Raw genomic sequence first — 23,045 nt, forward strand, 5'->3', positions numbered from 1 at the left:
AATGAGGAAAAGAGGAATAATCCAGTAACAAAGACTTCCCCAAAGAGGATACTAATGATCAATAAGCACTTGCAGAGGTAGTCAACATCACTTAGTCAAGAGGGAAATAATGCAAAGTAAATTCATAATAAGATACCATTTTATACCCTCTAATATGGCTAACAAAAGAAAGGCTGAAGATGCTAAATATTAGGCATGAAGTGACACAACTAGAATTCATCCATTGTTGATGGGTGTGCAAAATGGAACAGCAACTTTGGAGAACTGTTTGCCATTGTATTTAATTTTTAAAATTTTTATTTATTTATTTGCTGTGATAAGTCTTAATTATAGCACGTGGGATCTTTAGTTGTGCTGTATGAACTCTTAGTTGTGGCTTGTGGGATCTCATTCCCTAACCAGGGATGTAACCCGGGCCCTGTGCGTTGGTAGCTTGGAGTCTTAGCCACTGGATCACCAGGGAAAGTCCTGTTTTGCATTTTCTACTGAAGTTAAGTGCTTCCAGGTAGCTCAGTGGTAAAGAATCCACCTGTAGTGCAGGAGATGTGGGTTGATCCCTGGGTCAGGAAGATCCCCTGGAGAAGGAAATGGCAACCCACTCCAGTATTCTTGCCTGGGAAATCCAATGGACAGAGGAGCCTGGTGGGCTACAATCCATGGGGTCACAAAAGAGTTGGATAAGACCTAGTGACTAAACAACAACTGAAGTTAAACATGTAGCCATCCTATGATTTGGCAGTTCTACCCCTACATATTTAATGAAGGAAAATGAAAACAGCTGTCTACAAAATTATGAATTCAAGAATGTTCGTAGCAGTCGTATTCATAAATGCTACAAACTGGAGACAACTGAAATGTTTGTTTACAAGAAAATTTATTAATAACTTGTGGTGTATTCACAGTACCCAGCATCTGATATGCCCAATAACACAGGTGAATCTCAAAACCATTGTCTTAAGTAAAAGAAACTAGACATAAATGAACATGTACTGTTTTGTTTATATGAAGTTCAAGAGAAAAATAAAACTCTTCTGCAGTGATAGAAATCAGAAGATAATTATAGATTGGAAAGGGAAGGAAGCTGTTTAGAAAGGGACATGAAAAAACTTCCTGAGGTCCGTAGGAACGTTCTGTGTTTTGTTTTGTGTGATGGTTACATGGGTGTAGACAATTGTCAGTTGTCATCAAACGGAACTCTTAAGACTTGTGCCTGTCATTGAGTGTTTAATTATACTTCACATTTTAAAAATAGTAAACAAAAGTCTAGAGGAAGAATGTTTAAGGCTGAGGGGATGGTGCTGAGATATGCTTTGGGGGTATTTAAGGTCAAAGGAAGAAAGTGGTTCAGGTCAGGAAGATAACTCTGTCATCTGTGATTTGTTTCATTTACTCTGTATATTTTAACTTGCTAAGCAACAGGTTTTTATTTATTTATTAAATTTTTTTTGCTGAGTCACATCATGTGGGATCTTAGTTCCCTGACTAGGGATCAAACCTGTGCCCCCTGCAGTGGAAGCACCGAGTACTAACTGCTGGACCACCAGGGAATTCCCAACAACAGGCTTTTAAATTTGAATATTTAATGTCTCCCCTTCATGGATCACAGCTTTGTCATGGCAAAGGGGCTTGTGGAACTCAGTGATGCTATGAGCCATGCCATGCAGGACCACTCAAGATGGACAGGTCACAGTGAAGAGTTCTGACAAAACATGGTGCACTGGAGGAGAAAATGGCAATCCACTCCAGTATTCTTGCCTGAAGAACCCCATGAACCATATGAACTAGAGAGCCTCTTGATGAGGGTGAAAGAGGAGAGTGAAAAAGCTGGCTTGAAACTCAACATTCAAAAAATTAGACCATGGCATCTGATTAGGTCACTTCACAGCAAATAGATGGGGAAAAGTGGAAGCAGTGATAGATTTTCTTTTCTTGGCCTCTAAAATCACTGTGGACAGTGACTGCAACCATGAAATTTAAAGATGCTAGCTCCTTGGAAGGAGAGCTATGACAGCTTATTATAAACCTAAACAGCATATTATAAAGCAGAGATATCACTTTGCCTCAGAAGTTCGTATAATCAAACTGGTTTTTCCAATAGGTATGTACAGATATGAGAGTTGGCGCGTGAAGAAGGCTGAGTGCCAAAGAACTGATGCTGTCTAATTGTGCTGGGGAAAACTCTTGAGAGTCTCTTGGACTACAAGGAGATCAAACCAGTCAATCCTAAAGGAAATCAACCTTGAATAGTCACTGGAAGGACTGATGCTGAAGCGGAAGCTCAAATACTTTGGCACCTGATGTGAAGAGCTGACTCACTGGAAAAGACTCTGATGCTGGGAAAGACTGAAGGCAAAAGGAGAAGGAGGCAACAGAGAATAAGATGGTTAGATAGCATCACTGACTCATTGGACATGAGTTTGAACAAACTCTGGGAGATAGAGGACAGAGGAGCCTGGTGTGATGCAGTCCCTGGGATTGCCAAGAGTTGGACATGACTTAGGGACTGAACAACAACAAAAATTTAATGTCTTGGAAACTTATCCCATTGCTAGATGATTAAAGAGAGAGAGAGGGGAAGAATTTGTCAAATATGAAGGAAGCGATTTACCGGGGCAGAGGATGGGGGAGAGGTCCTCTCCAAAACCGTGTATTATTCACTTCATTTTTAGATTTACAGTAAACCTTCTAAGTGGGATCCTTTGATAATGAAACTCCTTTGTATTGAAGTTCTGTTCTTTCCTTACCTTTCTACATTAGCCAGTGCTTTGTGAGTGTGTTTCAGATGATTACAATCCCAAAGGCAGTGCCAAAGAATGTTCAAACTACTGCACAATTGCACACATCTCACACGCTAGCAAAATAATGCCCAAATTTCTTATGGCAGAAAGTGAAGAAGAACTAAAGAATCTCTCGATGAAAGTGAAAGAGGAGAGTGAAAAAGTTGGCTTAAAACTCAACATTCAAAAAACAAAGGTCATGGCATCTGGTCCCTTCATTTCATGGCAAATAGAGAAACATTGGAAACTGTGGGAGACTATTTTTTTGGACTCCAAAATCACAGAAAATGGTGACTGCAGCCATGAAATTAAAAGATGCTTGCTCCTTGGAAGAAAAGCTATGACCAACCTAGACAGCATATTAAAAAGCAGACATTTCTTTGCCGAAAAAGGTCTGTCTAGCTGGTTTTTCCAGTAGTCATGTATGGATGTGAGAGTTGGACTATAAAGAAAGCTGACTGCTAAAGAATGGATACTTTTGATCTGTGGTGTTGGAGAAAACGCTTGAGAGTCCCTTAGACTGCAAGGAGATCAAACCACTACATCCTAAAGGAAATCAGTCCTGAATATTCATTGGAAGGACTGATGTTGAAGCTGAAACTCCAGTACTTTGGCCACCTGATATGAAGAACTGACTCACTGGAAAAGACCCTGATGCTGGGAAAGATGGAAGGCAGGAGAAGAAGGGGATGACTGAGGATGAAATGGTTGGATGGCATCACCGACTCAATGGACATGAGCTTGAACAAGCTCCGGGAGTTGGTGATGGACAGGGAAGCCTGACGTGCTGCAGTCCATGGGGTCGCAAAGAGTCCGACATGACTGAGTTACTGAACTGAACTGACTTCATATGATTCAGTGGCAGTGTTCAGGCTTGGATTCTGGCTCTACAGTTGTGCGAAGTCCAGAGAAGCCGTGTGGTATACTGGGTAAGAACTAGGCTCTGCAGTTTGATTTCCTGCATTCCAGTCTTGGCTCCACTGCCTGCAAACTGTGTGACCCGGGGCAAGTTCCTTTAACTCCTATAAACCTGTTTTCTGAGGGGGCAATAGGATAAGAAGGAAATCAATTAGGTTATTGCAAATAATCCAAATGCTCATTTGAACAAGGGCAGGAGCAGAAGGTGGAGAAAAGTGGTCAAGTTCTGAATGATTTTTAAAGGTAGGACTAAAAGGATTTGATGACAAATTCAAAGAGTGAGAAAAAGAGAGCAGGCGGTGAGAACACCGAAGTTTTTGGCTTGAGGAACTGGGAGAGTGGAGTTGGCATATGCTGAGATGAATATAGACATTTTACAAAGGAATGTCAAGGCTGAAGTTGCAAAGTGTTTTTGTTGTCGTTGTTTCTTGATTTCGTTTGGTTTTTCATCTTTTTTAGGTGATGGGTGGAGGTGAGAGCAAGCACAGGTTTTGTCAGGCAGGCCCCTGGGACATGTGTTATGCTTGAGATCTTTATTACTAATCATTACAGTTCAGTCTTTTTGCTATCACATGGTGTAGGGGACAAGGGAATGTGGTGTGATATTTTAGATTTCGTCCTTTGACTTTGCTTAGGAAGAGTGATTCTTGGATAAGTTGACATCTTGCTGTCTGAGATATTTTCTAGGAAGAGTGGATCCAAAATGTATTATTTGTCTTCAGACTCATTACCCAGAAACTGAAGCTAGTTTCTTTAGTTGTCAAACAGGTTAATTCTGTTTTCTGCTTCATTTAATTCTTATCTCTGTTGTGTGATTCTTAAATGCATATTATACTTTTTAGATACAATTCAACCTTATTTCTACTAGTATTTTATTTTTAAAGCCTTTTGGGGGGTGGAGGCGGGTTGGTTTTCTTTTTTTGGCTGCCCAACGAGGCATGTGGATTCAGGATCTTAGTTCACAGCCAGGGATTCAACCTATTTTCCCTGCAATTACAGCTCGGAATCCTAACCACTGGACCACTGGGGCATTCCCTCCTTAAAATCTTTTTACAGGGAAATAGAACAGAGTGTTTCTCTCTACTTCTTAAGTCCTTCCTAACTATTGTTTTAATGTTTTTGATAAAATGTATTAGCAGGTACACTCTTCACTAATAGGACATTTATTCATGTGTTTATATGGTTCTTAACTAGAATACTATGTAATTTATTTCTAAACTGAGACATTTTTAAGAGTGAAAAGGGAAACTGATGGAATAGGACTTCGGGATAGCTGTGCTTAAACTAGGACTGTACTGGGCAGATCAGCATGTCTGGTTACCCTGTTCTTAAGGCAGAAGAACAGCTAGAATAAGGGTCATTTCCTGTTTAAATACTTACAGGGAGAAGGCAAATGCCTGGAGTAGGGGCTGGGAGGGAGAAATTCCCGCTGCATTGCAAGCAGGTCTAAGAGGTTCACTGTACTGTACTAATCTTAGGGTATCTCAGGTGGTGATAAGAGCATACTTACAAATCTCTCGCTTGAAAAACCAAAGGCTGTTGCAAAGGAAATGAGAGCATATGCAAAAAGGTTTAAGAAATCAATTGTCTGCTTAAAGATTTGTTTTAATAGTTATTATTTTAGATACAAGAATGAGTAATAACTTTTTTAAAAATAAATTTTTATTATTTATTTTTGATTGTTCTGGATCTTCGTTGCTGCATGGACTCTCTAGTTGCAGTGAGTGGAGGCTACTCTCTAGTTGTGGTGCGAGGGCTTGCAGAGCACGGGCTGTAGGGCACTCGGGCTTCAACAATTGCTGCGCATGGGCTCAGTAGTTACAGCTTTCAGCTCTAGAGTGGCAGCGCCATAGTTGTGGCACATGGGCTTAGCTGCTTAGAGGCACGTGGGATCTTCCCAGATGAGGGATCCAATCCATGTCTCCTGCACTGGCGGGTGAGTTCTGTACCACTGAGCCACTAGGGAAGCCCCAAGAATGAGTATTTGCTTTAAACTTCAATTGATTTTGTTTTTGAGGAACAAATAGTGTATCTTACAACCTTTCATAGGTGACATGAAATGTGGTAACCTTCTATCATTTTAAGTAGGAAACTCAGATGCTGGCATTTAGTAATTATTGGTTATTTGTAATAGTAAAGACCCCTTCATCAATTACGTCAATTACAAATTGATGATCAATTACAAATCAATTACAAGTACATACAATTACAAATCAATTACAAATACATCAATTACAATTGTCCTGGTGAAGAAGGGGCTTGCATAACTCAATGAAGCTATGAGTTGTGCTATGCAGGGCCACCCAAGATGGATGGATCATAGTGGAGATTTCTGACATTGTGGTCCACTGGAGGAGGGAATGGCAAACCACTCCAGTATTCTTGCTGTGGGAACCCCATGAACAGGATGAAAAGGCAAGAAGACATGGCAATGGAAGATGAGCCACCCAGGTTGGAAGGTATCCAGTATGGTGCTGGGTAAGAGTGGAGGGCAATTACTAATAACTCCAGAAAGAATGAAGTGGCTGGGCCAAAGTGAAAGTGATGCTCAGTTGTGGATGTGTCTGGTGGTGAAAATAAAATCTGATGCTGAAAAGAACAATATTGCATAAGAACCTGGAGTGTCAGGTCCATGAATCAAGGTAAATTGGATGAGGTCAAGTAGGAGATGGCAAGAGTAAAAATCAATGTCTTAGAAATTAGTGAACTGAAATGGATGGGAATGGGAAAATTTAATTCTGGTGACCATTATATTTACTACTGTGGGCAAGAATCCCTTAGAAGAAATGGAGTAGCCCTCATAGTCAACAAGAGAGTCCAAAATGCAATATCAAAAATGACAGAATGATCTGTTTGTTTCCAAGGCAAACCATTCAACATCACAGTAATCCAAGACTATGCCCCAACCACTGATGTTGAAGAAGCTGAAGTTGACCAGTTCTATGAAGACCTACAAGATCTTCTAGAACCAACACCAAAAAAAAAGAAAAAAAGATATCTTTTTCATTATAGGTGATTGGAATGCAAAAGTAGGAAGTTCAGAGATACCTGGAGTAACAGGCAAGTTTGGCACTGGAGTATAAAATGAAGCAGGGCAAAGGCTGACAGAGTTTTGTCAAGAGAACACACTGGACATAGCAAACACCCTTTTCCAACAACACGAGGCAACTCTATAGTTTGTCAGTATTGAAATCTGATTATATTCTTTACAGCCAAAGATGGAGAAGTTCTATACAGTCAGCAAAAACAAGATTGGGAGCTGACTGTGTCTCAGGTCATGAGCTCCTTATTGCAAAATTCAGGCTGAAATTGAAGAAAGTAGGGAAAAAGACTAGGCCATTCAGGTATGACCTACATCACATGCCTTATATGATCATACAGTGGAAGTGACAAATAAATTCAAGGGAATAGATCTGATAGACAGGGTGCCTGAAGAACTATGGACAGAGGCTTGTAACATTGTACAGGAGGCAGTGACAAAAACCATCCCAAAGAAAAAGAAATGCAAGAAGGGAAACTTGTTGTCTGAGGAGGCTTTACAAATAGCTGAGGAAAGAAGAGAAGCAAAAAGCAAGGGAGAAAAGAAAAGATATACCCAACTGAATGTGGAGTTCCAGAGAATAGCAAGGGGAGATAGAAAGCCTTCCTCAGTGATCAATGCAAAGAAATAGAGGAAAACAATAAAATGGGAAAGTCTAGAGATCTCTTCGAGAAAATTAGAGGTACCAAGCGAATATTTCATGCAAAGAGGGCATAATAAAGGACAGAAATGGTATGGACCTAACAGAAGCAGAAAATATTAAGAAGAGATGGCAAGAATACACAGAAGAACTATACAAAAAAGATCTTCATGACCCAGATAGCTATGATGGGTGTCATCACTCTGGAGTGTGATCACATCCTAAAGTGTGAAGTCAAGCGGGCCTTAGGAAGCATTGCTTGTGTGCTAAATCGCTTCAGTGGTGTCCGACTGTTTGCAACCCTATGGACTGTAGCCCACCACGCTCTTCTGTCCATGGGATTCTCCAAGCAAGAATACTGGAGTAAGTTGTCATTCCCTCCTCCACGGAATCTTCCCAACCCAGGGATTGAACCCATGTCTCTTATATCTCCTACATTGGCAGGCCAATTCTTTGCTACTGGCACCACATGGGAAGCGCCTAGGAAGCGTTACTACAGACAGAGCTAGTGGAGGTGATGGAGTTCCAGCTGAGCTGTTTTAAATTCAGAAAGATGAGGCTGTTAAAGCACTGCAATCAATAGGCCAGCAAATTTGGAAAATATAGCAGTGGCCACAGAACTGGAAAAGGTCAGTTTTCATTCCAGTTCCAAAGAAGAGCAGTGCCAGAGCATTTTTGAACTACTGGACAATAGAGCTCATTTTGCATGCTAGTAAGGTTATGCTCAAAATCCTTCAAGGTAGGCTTCAGCAGTACATGAACGGAGAGTACATCATGTGAAATTCATCCAGAGTACTGGCTGAATCACAAGCTGGAATCAAGACTGCCTGGAGGAATATCAATAGATATGCAGATGATACCACTCTAATGGCAGAAAGTGAAAAGGAACTCAAGAGCCTCTTGATGAGGGTGAAAGAAGACAGTGAAAAAGCTGGCTTAAACCTCAGCATTCAAAATACTAAGATCATGGCATCTGTCCCATCACTTCATGGCAAAGAGAAAGGGAAAAAGTGGAAACAGTGACAGATTTTATTTTCTTGGGCTCCAAAATCACTCTGGATGGTGACTGCAGCCACGAAATGAAAAGCGCTTGCTCCTTGGAAGAAGAGCTGGTGGCGGTGGTTTAGTCGCTAAATTGCATCTGACTCTTGCGACCCCATGGACTATAGCCTGCCAGGCTCCTCTGTCCATGGGATTCTCCAGGCAAGAATACTGGAGTGGGTTGCCATTTCTTTCTCCAGGGGATCTTCCTGACCCAGGAATCAAACCCAGGTCTCCTGCATTGCAGGCAGATTCTTTACTGACTAAGCTATAAAAGAAGCAGAGCTATGGTAAACCTAAACAGCATATTAGAAAGCAGTGACATCACTTTGCTGACAAAGATCCATACAGTCAAAGCTACGGGTTTTCCAGGAGTTATATATGGATACGAGAGTTGGACCATAAAGAAGGCTGAACCTCAAAGATTTGATTCTTTTGAATTACGGTGCTGGAGAAGATTCTTGAGAGGCCCTTGGACTGCAAGGAGATCAAACTAGTCAATCCTATAGGAAATCAACCCTGAATATTCATTGGAAGGACTGATGTTGAAGCTCCAATACTTTGGACACCTGATGCAAAGAGCTTACTCTTTGGAAAAGACCCTCATGGAGGGAAAGATTGAAGGCTAAAGGAGAAGAGGGCAGCAGAAGATGAGATTGTTAGAGAGCATCACCGAATTCAGTGGACATGAGTTTGAGCAAACTGGGAGATAGTGAAGGACAGGGAAGCCTGGCATGCTGCAATCCATGGGGTCACAGAAGTTCAGACGGGACTTAGTGGCTGAACGACAACAGCAAAGAGTAAAGAGTTCAGCATGAATGTACATGGTGTGTGAGTTGCTAGTACTCAGTTATTAGCATGGTGTATTAAGATAAGTTCAATTGATTGACTGGAGTTAAAGAATAGAAGAATTATTTATTTTTTAGCACCACTGTATCAGTCACTCTGGAGAACACATAGAAACTGTAACAACTGTTTCTAACTTCAAGATAAATAGTAGTAAACCAAATACTGTTTTTTTAAAAAACAAAGCAAAATCTTTCCATATATAAATTAGTCTCCTTTGTTAGTCTCCTTGTTTTATGTATCAGTATATTTAGGAAAAGTTTTTGTAATAATACATACCTTCATGACTTTAAGTGGCTATATAGTTTGGCTTTGTATAGATGTGCCATAATTTATTTATCAAACCTCAGTCAATGAACATTTTCATCACTTTTCTAACATATTACATGGTACTGCTGTGAACATCCTTGTAGCTAAATCTGTTAGAGTGTGCACAATATTTTCCCCTTTAGGTTAAATCCCTGTAAGTGATGCTGAACAGGGCCCTATGGGACTCCTGGGCACAGAGGTCATTTTGTCCCCTGTTTCTTAGAGGGCTTCCCAGGTGACACTAGTGGTAAAGAATCTGCCAGCAGTGCAGGAGACCCAGGTTCTATTCCTGGGTTGAGAAGATCCCCTAGAGAAGGGACTGGCAACCCACTCCAGTATTCTTGCCTGGAGAACCCCATGGACAGAGGAGCCTGGTGAACTACAATACAGTCCATGGGGTCTCAAAGAGTCAGACACAACTGAGTGACTAATACTTTCAGTTTTCTTATAGGCAAAATTCCACCCTCCATGACCTTCTCTCAGTTCCAAATGGCTGAACAGTTGCTATTCAAAGGAGGAACAGCAGTGAAACCACCTGAGGCAAGATTAAAGGACCAGAGAGGCTCATCAAGATTAGGAGGCTAGGTCACCTAAGGCCCTGCACAGACCATAATCTTGTCAGCAGCCCCACCTTTTTAAAACTTTGAAGAAAGAACAGGCTATTGGCTAAAGCTGCTGCCTGCAATGCGGGAGACCTGGGTTCAATCCCTGGGTTGGGAAGATCCCCTGGAGAAGGAAATGGCACCCCACTCCAGTACTCTTGCCTAGAGAATCCCATGGACGGAGGAGCCTGGTAGGCTACAGTCCACGGGGTCGCAAAGAGTCGGACATGACTGAGCGACTTCACTTTGACTTTTCACATAAACTTTCCATACTCACCAGGGAGAGGGAGCACAGTTCCTGAGGCACTAGCTGACTGCGTTCCCCCTTTGCCTGGCAGAGTAATAAAGCCACTCTTTCCTTCTCCTCCATAACTGTCTCCGTATTTCTGTTTGGCAGTGGTGCACAGAGAGTCAAAATTTCGGCAACAGATACAAAAAAATAGTGAATTTTGAATTACATTTGGATTAAAATCCTTAATATATGAGGAGTATGAGAGAACAGACACACAAGGAAATAGAAAAATGGGTTAAGAAGATAACCAGGTTTATAGCACAAAGGGATACAGAATTTTAAGACTTTCAACATACATTGCCATATTCCCCTCCAGAAAAGATTTTATCACTATAAGTTATTTTGCTCTACCCTTGTACCTTTTTCATGAATGAATGCTTTTTTGATAGCCAGAAATGTTTTCTTATTAATTTATGATTTTTTATTTAATTTTATTAGAAGAACGAATGTTTTGTTTTTAACCATGCATTTTTTTCTGCGCTATAAACCTGGTTATCTTCTTAACCCATTTTTCTGTTTCTTTGTGTGTCTGTTCTCTCATACCCTTCATATATTAAGGATTTTAATCCAAATGTAATTCAAAATTCACTATTTTTTCAGTTTGGAAATAATTAAGGAAATGCAAATGAAACACCAGTGAAGTACCTTTGTACCCTCACTAGTAATTTCACTAGTAAAATTACTTTTTAATATGCTAACAAATTTGTGGTGAGATGAAACTCATGGCCATTGTTTGGGACATTATAAACTGTCCATTTCTTCTGCACACAATGAGATAATATTAAGAACTATAACAATATAAGTCATCTTTGACCCAATAATTGCATACCTGGGCATTTATCACAAGAAAATAATTGAAAAGTAATTGAAAATAATTGAAAAATAATTAAATTTCTCAAATTATTTATTGCAGCAATGGCTGTAATAGTGATAAGTTAGAAAGAAATGAGTGAAGTAGAGAGTAATGGTGAACTAAATTAGATTCATCATGAAAATATTAAGCTAGCATTAAAAGTGATTAGGAAGTTATAGGTTGACATAAAAGAGAGTAGCCTTACCTGGATTAAAGCAAAATACACAGTTATAGCAATTTTATGGTTACAGCTGTGTAAGAATACACATTAAAAGCAAAGCCCTAAAATACAGTGGTTTGGTTTTTATATATCACTAAGCATGTATGTATGGAGTTTCCAGTGTTTAGTTCGTTGAATACATACTCTCGTGCCCATCTCACAGCAACAGTATAAGAAAGGGACTGATGTTATTCTCACTAGATAGACAAGGAAGCAGTTATCACTGGACTTGTAAAGAAATGTATTTTTTTGTTAGGGATGTTTTCAACTATATACAGAAATATAAAGAATATATCATGTAGCTTCAACCATTTCAAGTTGTGGAGTATGGTTTTAACCCAAATCTATCTTACTGTAAAACCCACGCTTTTAATTATTACAGTCCTGTGCTACCTCTTCACTTTGTCACTTGATACTTTTGGGTAGTTTTGTGATGCTTGTATTTTTGGTAAAATGGACATGGAAAGGCATTCTAACGGTGTTTATAAGCTGGTGGTAAGATGGAGAAAGCACTCCCTTTTAACTGCTTATATTTTGTAACAAGCGTTTCTAGTTGTAGTGTTGTACAAAGACAAACTTACTGATACGGTTCATCCTGTTTTATAAATCTTTGACCCATTCATTAGACTCTGACCACTCTAAAGATAAAGGACTATGGTTGCATTGGTCTTTCTGACTGAAATGGCCTTCTGCCGATTGAGAAATTGTATAATTATTAACTATGGTAATGGATATGTACTTGCAAGTTTCATCTGGTATCTTAATGAGCTTTAACCCTCAGAGTCCACCCAAGCATTATCCAAGAATCACTGAAATGTATCAGTGTTCACAACTTAACTCTTCAGTCTATGTATATTTGCTCTGATAAATATTTTGTTTCCCTCTGCCCTCACTACATCCCATCCCCCTGTTCACAGACTCCAACTCCTATAAATCAGAGGAGTTAGTAGCTACAGCCTTAGCTGTAAAGACTTATTATTTCTTTTGGAAAAAAATTTACTCTTTTGCATTAACAGGACCATACTTTCTAGTCAGTTTGTTTGCTTGTTTGTTTGTTTGTTTTGATGGGGGAAGCAGGGGTCCCACACATACAGGGGTATATATTTAGACAAATGAGCGATGGCATACTAAATAATTGTTATGTACAGATAACCTTGTGTTTTATAGAGTTGTAATCTGCTGTGGACCTGTTTTGTACCGAGAGGTCTCGTCTGAACTCTCAGGACTGCTTCGTGTCAGTCCTGGGTGCTTCAGTGACTTCCCCTGCCTAGAGGGCAAGGAAAGCTCTGAATCTGGGAATCTGCAGCCTCTGGGCTCATAACCTTCAACCCTACCAAACTTGAACCCATGGACTGTGTAATCTAGTCTGGGTATAGAGTCATTTAGTCAGATTTTCCCTTCAAGAAAGAGACTAAATAGAACATTGCTTTCTTTTTTAAATTGAAGTATAGTTGATGTATAATCTATATGTTTCATGTGTACCACATAGCAATTCATAATTTTTAAAGGTTTTATTCCATTTATAGTCATTAAAAAATACTGGCTATATTCCCTGTGTTATACCCTTGTAGCTGATTTATTTTATTTTATACTGTTATCTTGCCCTCTCCCTTCCCACTCGCTACTGGTAACCACTAGTTTGTTCTCTATATCTGTTGAGTCTGTTTCTTTTTTGTTACATTCTTTAGTATGTTTAGTTTTAGATTCCACATTTAAGTTACATCATATAATATTTGTCTTTCTCTGACTTCACTTAGCATAATATCCTCCAGGTCCATCATGTTGTTTCAAATAGCAAACTTTTTAAAAATGGCTGAGTAGTATCCTATTGTGTATATAATATATACCATATCTTCTTTATACATTCATGTGTTGATGGACACTAAGGTTGCTTCCATATCTTGGCTATGGTAAATAATGCTGCTTTGAGCATTGGGGTGCAGGTATCTTTTTGAATTATTTTTTTTGTTTTTTAGGTATATATCCAGGAGTAGAATTTCTGGGTCATGTGGTAGTTCTCTTTTTAGGTTTCTGAGAAACTTCCATAAGAACACTGCTTTTTTTTTTTTAATCTACTGTGGTTGTATCAGATATCATGATACTAGAAATAAAAGTCTGATGTTAGGGAGAATGGTTGGTTCAATATAGACTGGTAAAGCATGATTGGATATTTAGTAGTAAAATGAATGCAGTTGGCTGGAATTCTGCAATGTTGTAGGGAAGGAAAAGATGAGATGACCCAAGGAAAAAGACAGAGAAAGAAAAATCAAAGAGGTAGAAGAATTATTTAGGAAAGAGTAGTGTTCTAAAAATTAAGGAAAGACTTTCACAATTGAAGTGGTGAAGTACTGTGGATACTTAATTGACAATTTGTACTTCACTGTTGTCTTCACAGAGATAGGAAATAGAAGTTAGATTGCAGGACATTTAGGAGAAAAAATTAAGTGAGGACCTAGGAGCAGTGAGTGCCTTACACCCTTTAAACATTTTGGAGATTACATATAGCAGGTCTGTCCCTTGAATAACATAGCTAAGGCTGCTTCACTGGCTCCTGTTTTGGGTGGGGAGAAGGGATGTCTTGGGACTATATTGTACTACTTTTTTATGAATATTATTTAAATATGATTTCAAAATTTGGTCACTAACCATAGTTCAGTGAGTCTATGAAAAATGCAGGTAATAGACAGTCCTACTTGGGTTGAGTTGCCCCAGGCTTCTCCCTCTTAGGGACACCCTGCATGTATTTCTGTGATAGTTCAGTATCTCAATTTTACAATTGTCAATTTAGCTCTCCCATTAAAATATAAGCTCCTTAAAGCTCTTTGTTGTTGTTGAATTCCCAGTACTTATCATGATGGCTGACACATACTACTATTTGTTAAGTGAATAAATGAATAAATCAATAGTTTTCTGTGGGTTTTTTTTAAGCAGAAAAGTATTCTAAGTTGATAATTTCACAGAATCAAAAAAGTAGAATGTTTCAGGAAAGAGGAATTGATAACCAATTACAAATGGCAGTAAGATGGGGGTTAAAAACTGATCTTCAGATTTGGCTATTAGGGGTCATTGGTTTCCATAGTAAAAAGTGTTATACAAAATGATTGAAGTAAGAGCCATATTTAAGTGGAATGAAGAATAAATGGGAAGTGAGAACAAAGAAACAATATGGAAGCTTGTTTTTTTATTTTTTTAAATTTATTGATTTTTAATTAAAGGATATTTGCTTTACAGAATTTTGTTTTTTTCTGTCAAACCTCAATATGAATCAGCCAAAGATATAATTAGTTGAAGCTAAAGGGAAGAAACTGTTGGAGACAAATCCAAAGATTCGAGAGAGGGAAGTTCATTAGCATAGTAATTTTATGTATTTGATTTGAAGATATCTAAGTGTTTCTACACAGAACTATACAAAAAAGATCCTCACGACCCAGATAATCACAATGGTATGATCACTCACCTAGACCCAGACATCCTGGAATGCAAAGTCAAGCGGGCCTTAGGAAGCATCACTACGAACAAAGCTAGTGGAGGTGATGGAATACCAGTTGAGCTATTCAAATCCAAAAAGATGATGCTGTGAAAGTGCTGCACTCAGTATGCCAGCAAATTTGGAAAACTCAGCAGTGGCTACAGGACTGGAAAAGGTCTGTTTTCATTCCAATCCCAAAGAAAGGCAATGCCAAAGAACACTCAAACTACCACACAATTGCACTCATCTCACACGCTAGTAAAGTAATGCTCAAAATTCTCCAAGCCAGGCTTCAGCAATACGTGAACCGTGAACTTCCAGATGTTCAAGCTGGATTTAGAAAAAGGCAGCGGAACCAGAGATCAGATTGCCAGCATCTATTGGATCATTGAAAAAGCAAGAGAGTTCCAGAAAAACATCTACTTCTGCTTTATTGACTGTGCTAAAGCCTTTGATTGTGTGGATCACAACAAACTGTGGAAAATTCTGAAAGCGATGGGAATAGCAGACCACCTGACCTGCCTCTTGAGAAACCTATATACAGGTTGGCTTAAAAAAAGTTGGCTTAAAACTCAGCATTCAGAAAACCAAGATCATGGCATCTGGTCCCATCACTTCTTGGCAAATGGGGAAACAATGAAAACAGTGAGAGACTTTATTTTGGGGGCTCTAAAATCACTGTAGGTGGTGACTGCAGCCATGAAATTAAAAGATGCTTACTCCTTGGATGGAAAGTTATGACCAACCTGGGCAGCATATTAAAAAGCAGAGACATTACTTTGCCAACAAAGGTCCATCTAGTCAAAGCTATGGTTTTTCCAGTAGTCATGTATGGATGTGAGAGTTGGATATGAAGAAAGCTGAGTGCCGAAGAATGGATGCTTTTGAACTGTGGTATTGGAGAAGACTCTTAAGAGTCCCCTGGACTACAACAAGATCCAACCAGTCAATCCTAAAGGAAATCAGTCCTGAATATTCACTGGAAGGAGTGCTGCTGAAGCTGAAACTCCAATACTTTGGCCACCTGATGTGAAGAACTGACTCACTGGAAAAGACCCTGATGCTGGGAAAGATTGAAGGTGGGAGGAAAAGGGGACAATAGAGGATGAGATGGTTGGATGGCATCACTGACTCAATGGACATCAGTTTGAGTAAACTCCGGGAGTTGGTGATGGACAGGGAGGCCTGGCGTGCTGCAGTCCATGGGGTTGCAAAGAGTCGGACACGGCTGAGAGACTGAACTAAACTGAACTGAAGTATTTCTACCTACTTTTCTGGATAATATATTCCTCCCTCTTCCACTTGATTTTGATATCAGTATATCTTTTTAGAGTGTTTTTTGCTGTGCTATTTGGAGCCCCCTAGTGACCAATTTTCATACTGTCGGTAGCTGCCCAATATGCTACTGTAGATCAGTGGAGAAATAACTCCAGAAAGAATGAAGGGATGGAGCCAAAGCAAAAACAATACCCAGTTGTGGATGTGACTAGTGATAGAAGCAAGGTCTGATGCTGTCAAGAGCAATATTGCATAGGAACCTGGAATGTTAGGTCCATGAATCAAGGCAAATTGGAAGTGTTCAAACAGGAGATGGCAAGAGTGAATGTCGACATTCTAGGAATCGGCAAACTAAGATGGACTGGAATAGGTGAATTTAACTCAGATGACCATTATATCTACTACTGTGGGCAGAAATCCCTTAGAAGAAATGTAGTAGCCATCATGGTCAACAAAAGAGTCCAAAATGCAGTACTTGAATGCAATCTCAAAAACGACAGAATGATCTCTGTTCATTTCCAAGGCAAGCCATTCAATATCACGGTAATCCAAGCCTATGCCCTAACCAGTAATGCTGAAGAAGCTGAAGTTGAATGGTTCTATGAAAACCTACAAGACCTTTTAGAACTAATACCCAAAAAAGACGTCCTTTTCATTATAGGGGACTGGAATGCAAAAGTAGGAAGTCAAGAAACACCTGGAGTAACAGGCAAATTTGGCCTTGGAGTACAGAATGAAGCAGGGCAAAGGCTAATAGAGTTTTTCCAAGAGAACACACTGGTCATAGCAAACACCCTCTTCCAACAACACAAGAGAAGACTCTACACATGGACATCACCAGATGGTCAACCCCGAAATCAGACTGATTATATTCTCTGCAGCCAAAGATGGAGAAGCTCTATACAGTCAGCAAAAACAAGACTGGGAGCTGACTGTGACTCGGATCATGAACTCCTTATTGCCAAATTTAGACTTAAATTGAAGAAAGTAGGGAAAACCACTAGATCATTCAGGTATGACCTAAATCAAATCCCTTATGACTATACAGTGGAAGTGAGAAATAGATTTAAGGGACTAGATCTGATAGAGTGCCTGATGAACTATGGACAGAGGTTTGTGACATTGTACAGGAGACAGGGATCAAGACCATCCCCATGGAAAAGAAATGCAAAAAGGCAAAATGGTTGTCTGAGGAGGCCTTACAAATAGCTGTGAAAAGAAGAGAAGCAAAAAGCAAAGGAGAAAAGGAAAGTTAGTTGCATTTGAATGCAGAGTTCCAAAGAATATCCAGGAGAGATAAGAAAGCCTTCCTCAGCGATCGATGCAAAGAAATAGAGGAAAACCACAGAATGGGAAAGACTAGAGATCTCTTCAAGAAAATTAGAAATACCAAGGCAGCATTTCATGCAAAGATGGGTTCGGTAAAGGACAGAAATAGTATGGACCTAACAGAAGCAGAAGATATTAAGAAGAGGTGGCAAGAACACACAGAAGGACTGTACAAAAAAGATCTTCATGACCCAGATAATCACGATGGTGTGATCACTCACCTAGAGCCAGACATCCTGGAATGTGAAGTCAGGTGGGCCTTAGAAAGCATCACTACAAACAAAGCTAGTGGACGTGATGGAATTCCAGTTAAGCTACTTTAAATCCTGAAAGATGATGCTGTGAAAATGCTGCACTCAATATGCCAGCAAATTTGGAAAACTCAGCAGTGGCCACAGGACTGGAAAAGGTCAGTTTTCATTCCAATCCCAAAGAAAGGCAATGCCAAAGAATGCTCAAACTACCACACAGTTGCACTCATCTCATACGCTAGTAAAGTAATGCTCAAAATTTTCCAAGCCAGACTTCAGCAATACGTGAACCGTGAACTTCCAGATGTTCAAGCTGGTTTCAGAAAAGGCAGAGGAACCAGAGATCAAATTGCCAGCATCTGCTGGATCATTGAAAAAGCAAAAGAGTTCCAGAAAAATATCTATTTCTGCTTTATTGACTATGCCAAAGCTTTTGACTGTGTGGATCACAATAAACTGTGGAAAATTCTGAAAGAGATGGGAATACCACACCACTTGATCCATCTCTTGAGAAACCTATATGCAGGTCAGGAAGCAACAGTTAGAACTGGACATGGACCAACAGACTGGTTCCAAATAGGAAAAGGAGTACAAGGCTGTATATTGTCACCCTGCTTATTTAACTTATATGCAGAGTACATCATGAGAAAAGCTGGGCTGGAAGAAGCACAAGCTGGAATCAAGATTGCCAGGAGAAATATCATAACCTCAGATATGCAGATGACACCACCCTTATGGCAGAAAGTGAAGAGGAACTAAAAAGCCTCTTGATGAAAGTGAAAGAGGGGAGTGAAAAAGTTGACTTAAAGCTCAACATTCAGAAAACTAAGATTATGGCATCTGGTCCCATCACTTCATGGGAAATAGATGGGGAAACAGTGGAAGCAGTGTCAGACTTTATTTTTTTGGGCTCCAAAATCACTGCAGAAGGTGATTGCAGCCATGAAATTAAAAGACACTTACTCCTTGGAAGGAAAGTTATGCCAACCTAGATAGCATATTAAAAAGCAGAGACATTACTTTGCCAACAAAGGTCCGTCTAGTCAAGGCTATTGTTTTTCCAGTGGTCATGTATGGATGTGATAATTGGACTGTGAAGAAAACCGAGCACAGAAGAATTGATGCTTTTGAACTGTGGTGTTGGAGAAGACTCTTGAGAGTCCCTTAGACTGCAAGGAGATCCATCCAGTCCATTCTAAAGGAGATCAGTCCTGGGTGTTCATTGGAAGGACTGACGTTGAAGCTGAAACTCCAATACTTTGGCCACCTCATGCGAAGAGCTGACTCATTTGAAAAGACCCTGATGCTGGGAAAGACCGAGGGCAGGAGGAGAAGGGGACCACAGAGGATGAAATGGCTGGATGGCATCACCGACTCGATGAACATTAGTTTGAGTAAACTCCGGGAGTTGGTGATGGACAGGGAGGCCTGGTGTGCTGCGATTCATGGGGTCACAAAGAGTCGGACCCGACTGATGACTGAACTGAACTGAGTGACCAATTTGGTAATGATATATAAATTTTAAAAAGTGTAGTATTAGTTGGTCAGTCATGTTTGACTCTTTGGGACCTGTAACCTGCCAGTCTCCTCTGTCCATGGGATTTTCTGGGCAAGTATACAGGAGTGGATTGCCATTTCCTTCTCAATGGGATCCTCCTAACCCAAGGATCGAACCCAGGTCTCCCGCATTACAGCAGGTTCTTTACTGTCTGAACCACCAGGAAAGCCCAATATATAAATAGTAAGCCATCAATTAGATCTAATATATCAATTATTTTTTCTGCAGATTTTTATTTCTCTGAGGATTAGATGAAGTCGGTATATGTGGTTATAGTACTTAATGATACTTAGCCCTCTTTGTTTTGTTATGGGTCAACACACCTGAACTTACTATAATTTTGTTTCCTTAGTAATAATTCAGTATTATAAGACTGTTTGAAAACAGCAGTATATCTCTGTTTTAACTGATAATAAGTTAAAAGTTGCCATCTTTGCTGTCAACTCTCATTCAGCAATATTAGATTTAGGTCCAGTGTTGTATTGGAACATCATGTCTAATTTGAAGATTGTGAAAGAAGAGCCTGAATTTCCAAATAAAAAAAGATCTATTATAAAAATGATAACCATTTGTCCTTCATCACAATAAAACTTTTAAAATATAGGCGTGTTTGAAAAATCATCTTTAATCTTGCTTCTCAGTTTTTCTTTCTAGGGTTTTTTTAATGTTATAAAATATTTCTGAACAATGTAAGGAATATATTTACCTAGTTAAAAAAATCAGCATGGTTAGTACAGTTGATGCCCTTTATGTGTACTTTACCTATCACATCCCCATTCCTCCTTCCTGAAGGTAACCACAATCCTGGATTTTGTGTTTTAATCTCGGACATATTTTAAAATTCAACATGTTGATATCGTAAGTTGTCTATTCTTCAGATTCCTTCTTTCATTTAAAATTATGTTTGTAAGATGTACCCATGTTGATACGTAATTTGTGTTCATTTATTTTTCTGCCATATAGTAGTCATTCTCTGAATATCCTATGACTTATCTCCTCTTCATGGATTTTTAGGTTCTAAAATTTTTTTTTATAAAGTCCCCCATGATCATTCTTGCACACATATTCTTGTGTAGATACGAGCAAGAGTTCTCCGGAGCAAAAACTTGGAAGTGGAATCATTTGGTTGTGTGGTATGAGTATCCTCACTTTTACCAGATTGTTTGTCAGGGCTGTGTAAGAGTTCCCCAACCTTGGGTATTATTAGACTGCTTAAATCTTTTCCATATTTGAAAAAATATTTCTTAAAAATAACAACAAAAAAGAAGGCATATATTATAGGATATTTAAAAGATGTACAAAAGTAGAGTGATTAGAGAAGCGTTGCATCAACCTGCCTGGACGTGTGGCCCATCTTGTTTAATCTGTAACCTTGTCCTCTCTCCCCTCCTGGTGTTCTAAGGAAATTAAGAAATGTCACCATTTTACATGCAAACACTCATTTTACATCTCTGGCACATAGCCTTTTATATATAGCCTCAATAATATGATCCCACTAAAAAAAACCAGTAGTCCCTTCATGTTATAAAATACCAAAGTTTCAGTTTTTCCAGTTGCCTTATATTTTTACACTTGTGTCTTCAAATCTAAATCTAAATAAGGTCCACACTTTGTAATTGGTTTCAATCTACAAATTCCTTCTGCTGTCCCTCACAACATCTACCTGGTGATATTAGTAGCCATTAATGGCTATTGCCTAGAAAATCCACTAACTCATTAGGAGTTGTGAGATGGTGCTAGTCTATCATTATTTTGGTTTTTGTTTATTATCATAATATCACTGTAAAGAGAGATTTCCTCTCATCATATATTTGGCCATCCTGAGATTCTCTTAGTAAAGAAAAACAGGGTAAAATGTTTTCCTTTTATTCACCAACTTTTGAAACAGTCACAGTATCCTCTGAAGGTGATCATTGAGTGAGTTTGTTTTAGTTATTTTTATGAGTTCGTGGATTTAAGCATGTCAGATTTGTTCCAGTCCATCTTGGTGGTCATCCTGACTGATGCTCAGATTGCCCAGTTATGGCAGTGGGAGCCTCTTTAAGTTGGCTCCTCAGTTCTTTTGACAGAGTCCTACTAGTCTTCAATTGTTCTCTTTAATGATGAGACGTTTCAGGTTCATCTTGTTTATTTCCTGCCCCAAATCTAGAATCAGCCATTTCTCTAAGGAGGCTTGGTGTTGCAGCCATCCTCTGCCTATCACATACCAAAATGCCAGTCTCTTAGAAGGAAAGGAAGTGTTTATTAGATAGTTTAGGCACAGTGAGCCATTCTTACCAAGGAACAGTGGGAACCCTCCTGAAATCAAAATGCACAAATGCCTGCCAAGGGCCCACGTTACAAGCAGGGCTTTTTAAGGATGGTAGTCTCAGGCTTGGTATGTTAACTCTTTTCCGCATAGGTGCCTATTAGGGATACCACATCCTCCTGATTCTCATCCCACCTCACACTACCTCACCATTCGCTCCTTCTCAGTCTCCTTTGCTAGCTTTTCCTCATCTCCTCAACTTCTTGCTTAGGGGCCCAGTACTTGTATCTCAAGTAGAATGTTGATAAGAATGTTGGATAAGGAGTCAGGCATTCAGAAGAGAGACTGTGATGGAGATAAACATCTGGTGGTCATTAGTGATGGAGATATACATCTGTTATTAGAAGGTATTCAGATCCTGAGACTGAATGAAAATTACCTAGGGAGTGAGTCCAGAGAGAGATCCAAGTGCTGGGCCCTTGAGCAAGAAGTTGAGATGAGGAGAAGATAGTGAAGGAGACTGAGAAGGAGACTGCACAAAAGAAGAAAGGGATGATCAGTGCTGACAGTCTTAAGTTGAAAATGGGGATTTGACTGATTTCAATATGGAGGTTATTGGAGACCTTGAAATATGCTGTTTCAGTGGAGTGTTTTGGACCAGTGCTTGATAGGAGTGGGTTTAAGAGAGAATTGGGTAAGAGGGAATGTAGACAGTTCTTTCAAGGAATTTTGCTGTAGAGGGGAGCAGAAAAGCGGTATAATAAGTGGAGGAGTCAACTGAAACCTTTACCATTCGATCATACCTGTTTTTATTTTTCCACATTATCTTCTAATTTTTGTCCACACCAAATACATTTTAGTTATAATACTCAATATTTTGCTAACTCTATCTTTGTTGTTAATGAAAAAAAAAATAAGTGGAGGAGTAGAGGAGCTGAGGATTAACAGCGTGAGGAATAGTCACAACATGTTTGTATGTTGATGGAGATGCTCCAGTAAAAAACAAAAATCAAGATGTAGGAGAGAAATGAAGAATTGCTGAAGCCTGGGTAGGAAAGAGGGTATAAGATCTAATGTCTAAGTGAGGAAGAGTTGGCTTTAGAAGCACAAACAGTTAGAGTTTATTCATAGTAATAAAGTGGACAAAATATATGGGTACGATAGAGGTCGGTAGGTATGTTGCTGACAACTTGTAAATGATCATCAGCTGCACTTGAGGATAGGGGAGGAGATGCTGAGCTTTAAAGAGTATAAAAGAGTTATCTTGGAAAATGAATGGACAGAGAAATATAAGATTTCTGAGTACCTCCTTGAGGTTAGTAGTCACGATCTTAAAATGAGACTAGTTTTCATTGGGTACAGGTGTAGAGTAGG

The 23,045-nt window shown here is 39.4% G+C and overlaps 1 protein-coding gene across 10 annotated transcripts in view; it reads left to right on the forward strand.

The window, feature by feature from the left end:
* Positions 1-23,045, forward strand: part of SHLD2 (shieldin complex subunit 2) — a 108,851-nt gene that overhangs the window by 44,527 nt on the left and 41,279 nt on the right. The window contains exon 1 of one of the 10 annotated variants that reach the window (XM_065922753.1): positions 3,584-3,706. The exons of 8 other annotated variants lie outside the window; for them this stretch is intronic. In XM_065922753.1, the coding sequence (XP_065778825.1) occupies positions 3,628-3,706 (79 nt within the window). In that variant the 5' untranslated portion in view covers positions 3,584-3,627. Of the gene's footprint in view, positions 1-3,583; positions 3,707-23,045 lie in introns of those variants that run through there. One more of the 10 variants, XM_065922742.1, reaches the window with a different exon arrangement.

The sequence above is a fragment of the Muntiacus reevesi genome, chromosome 2 (genome assembly GCF_963930625.1).
Source record: "Muntiacus reevesi chromosome 2, mMunRee1.1, whole genome shotgun sequence".
Taxonomy (NCBI): domain Eukaryota; kingdom Metazoa; phylum Chordata; class Mammalia; order Artiodactyla; family Cervidae; genus Muntiacus; species Muntiacus reevesi.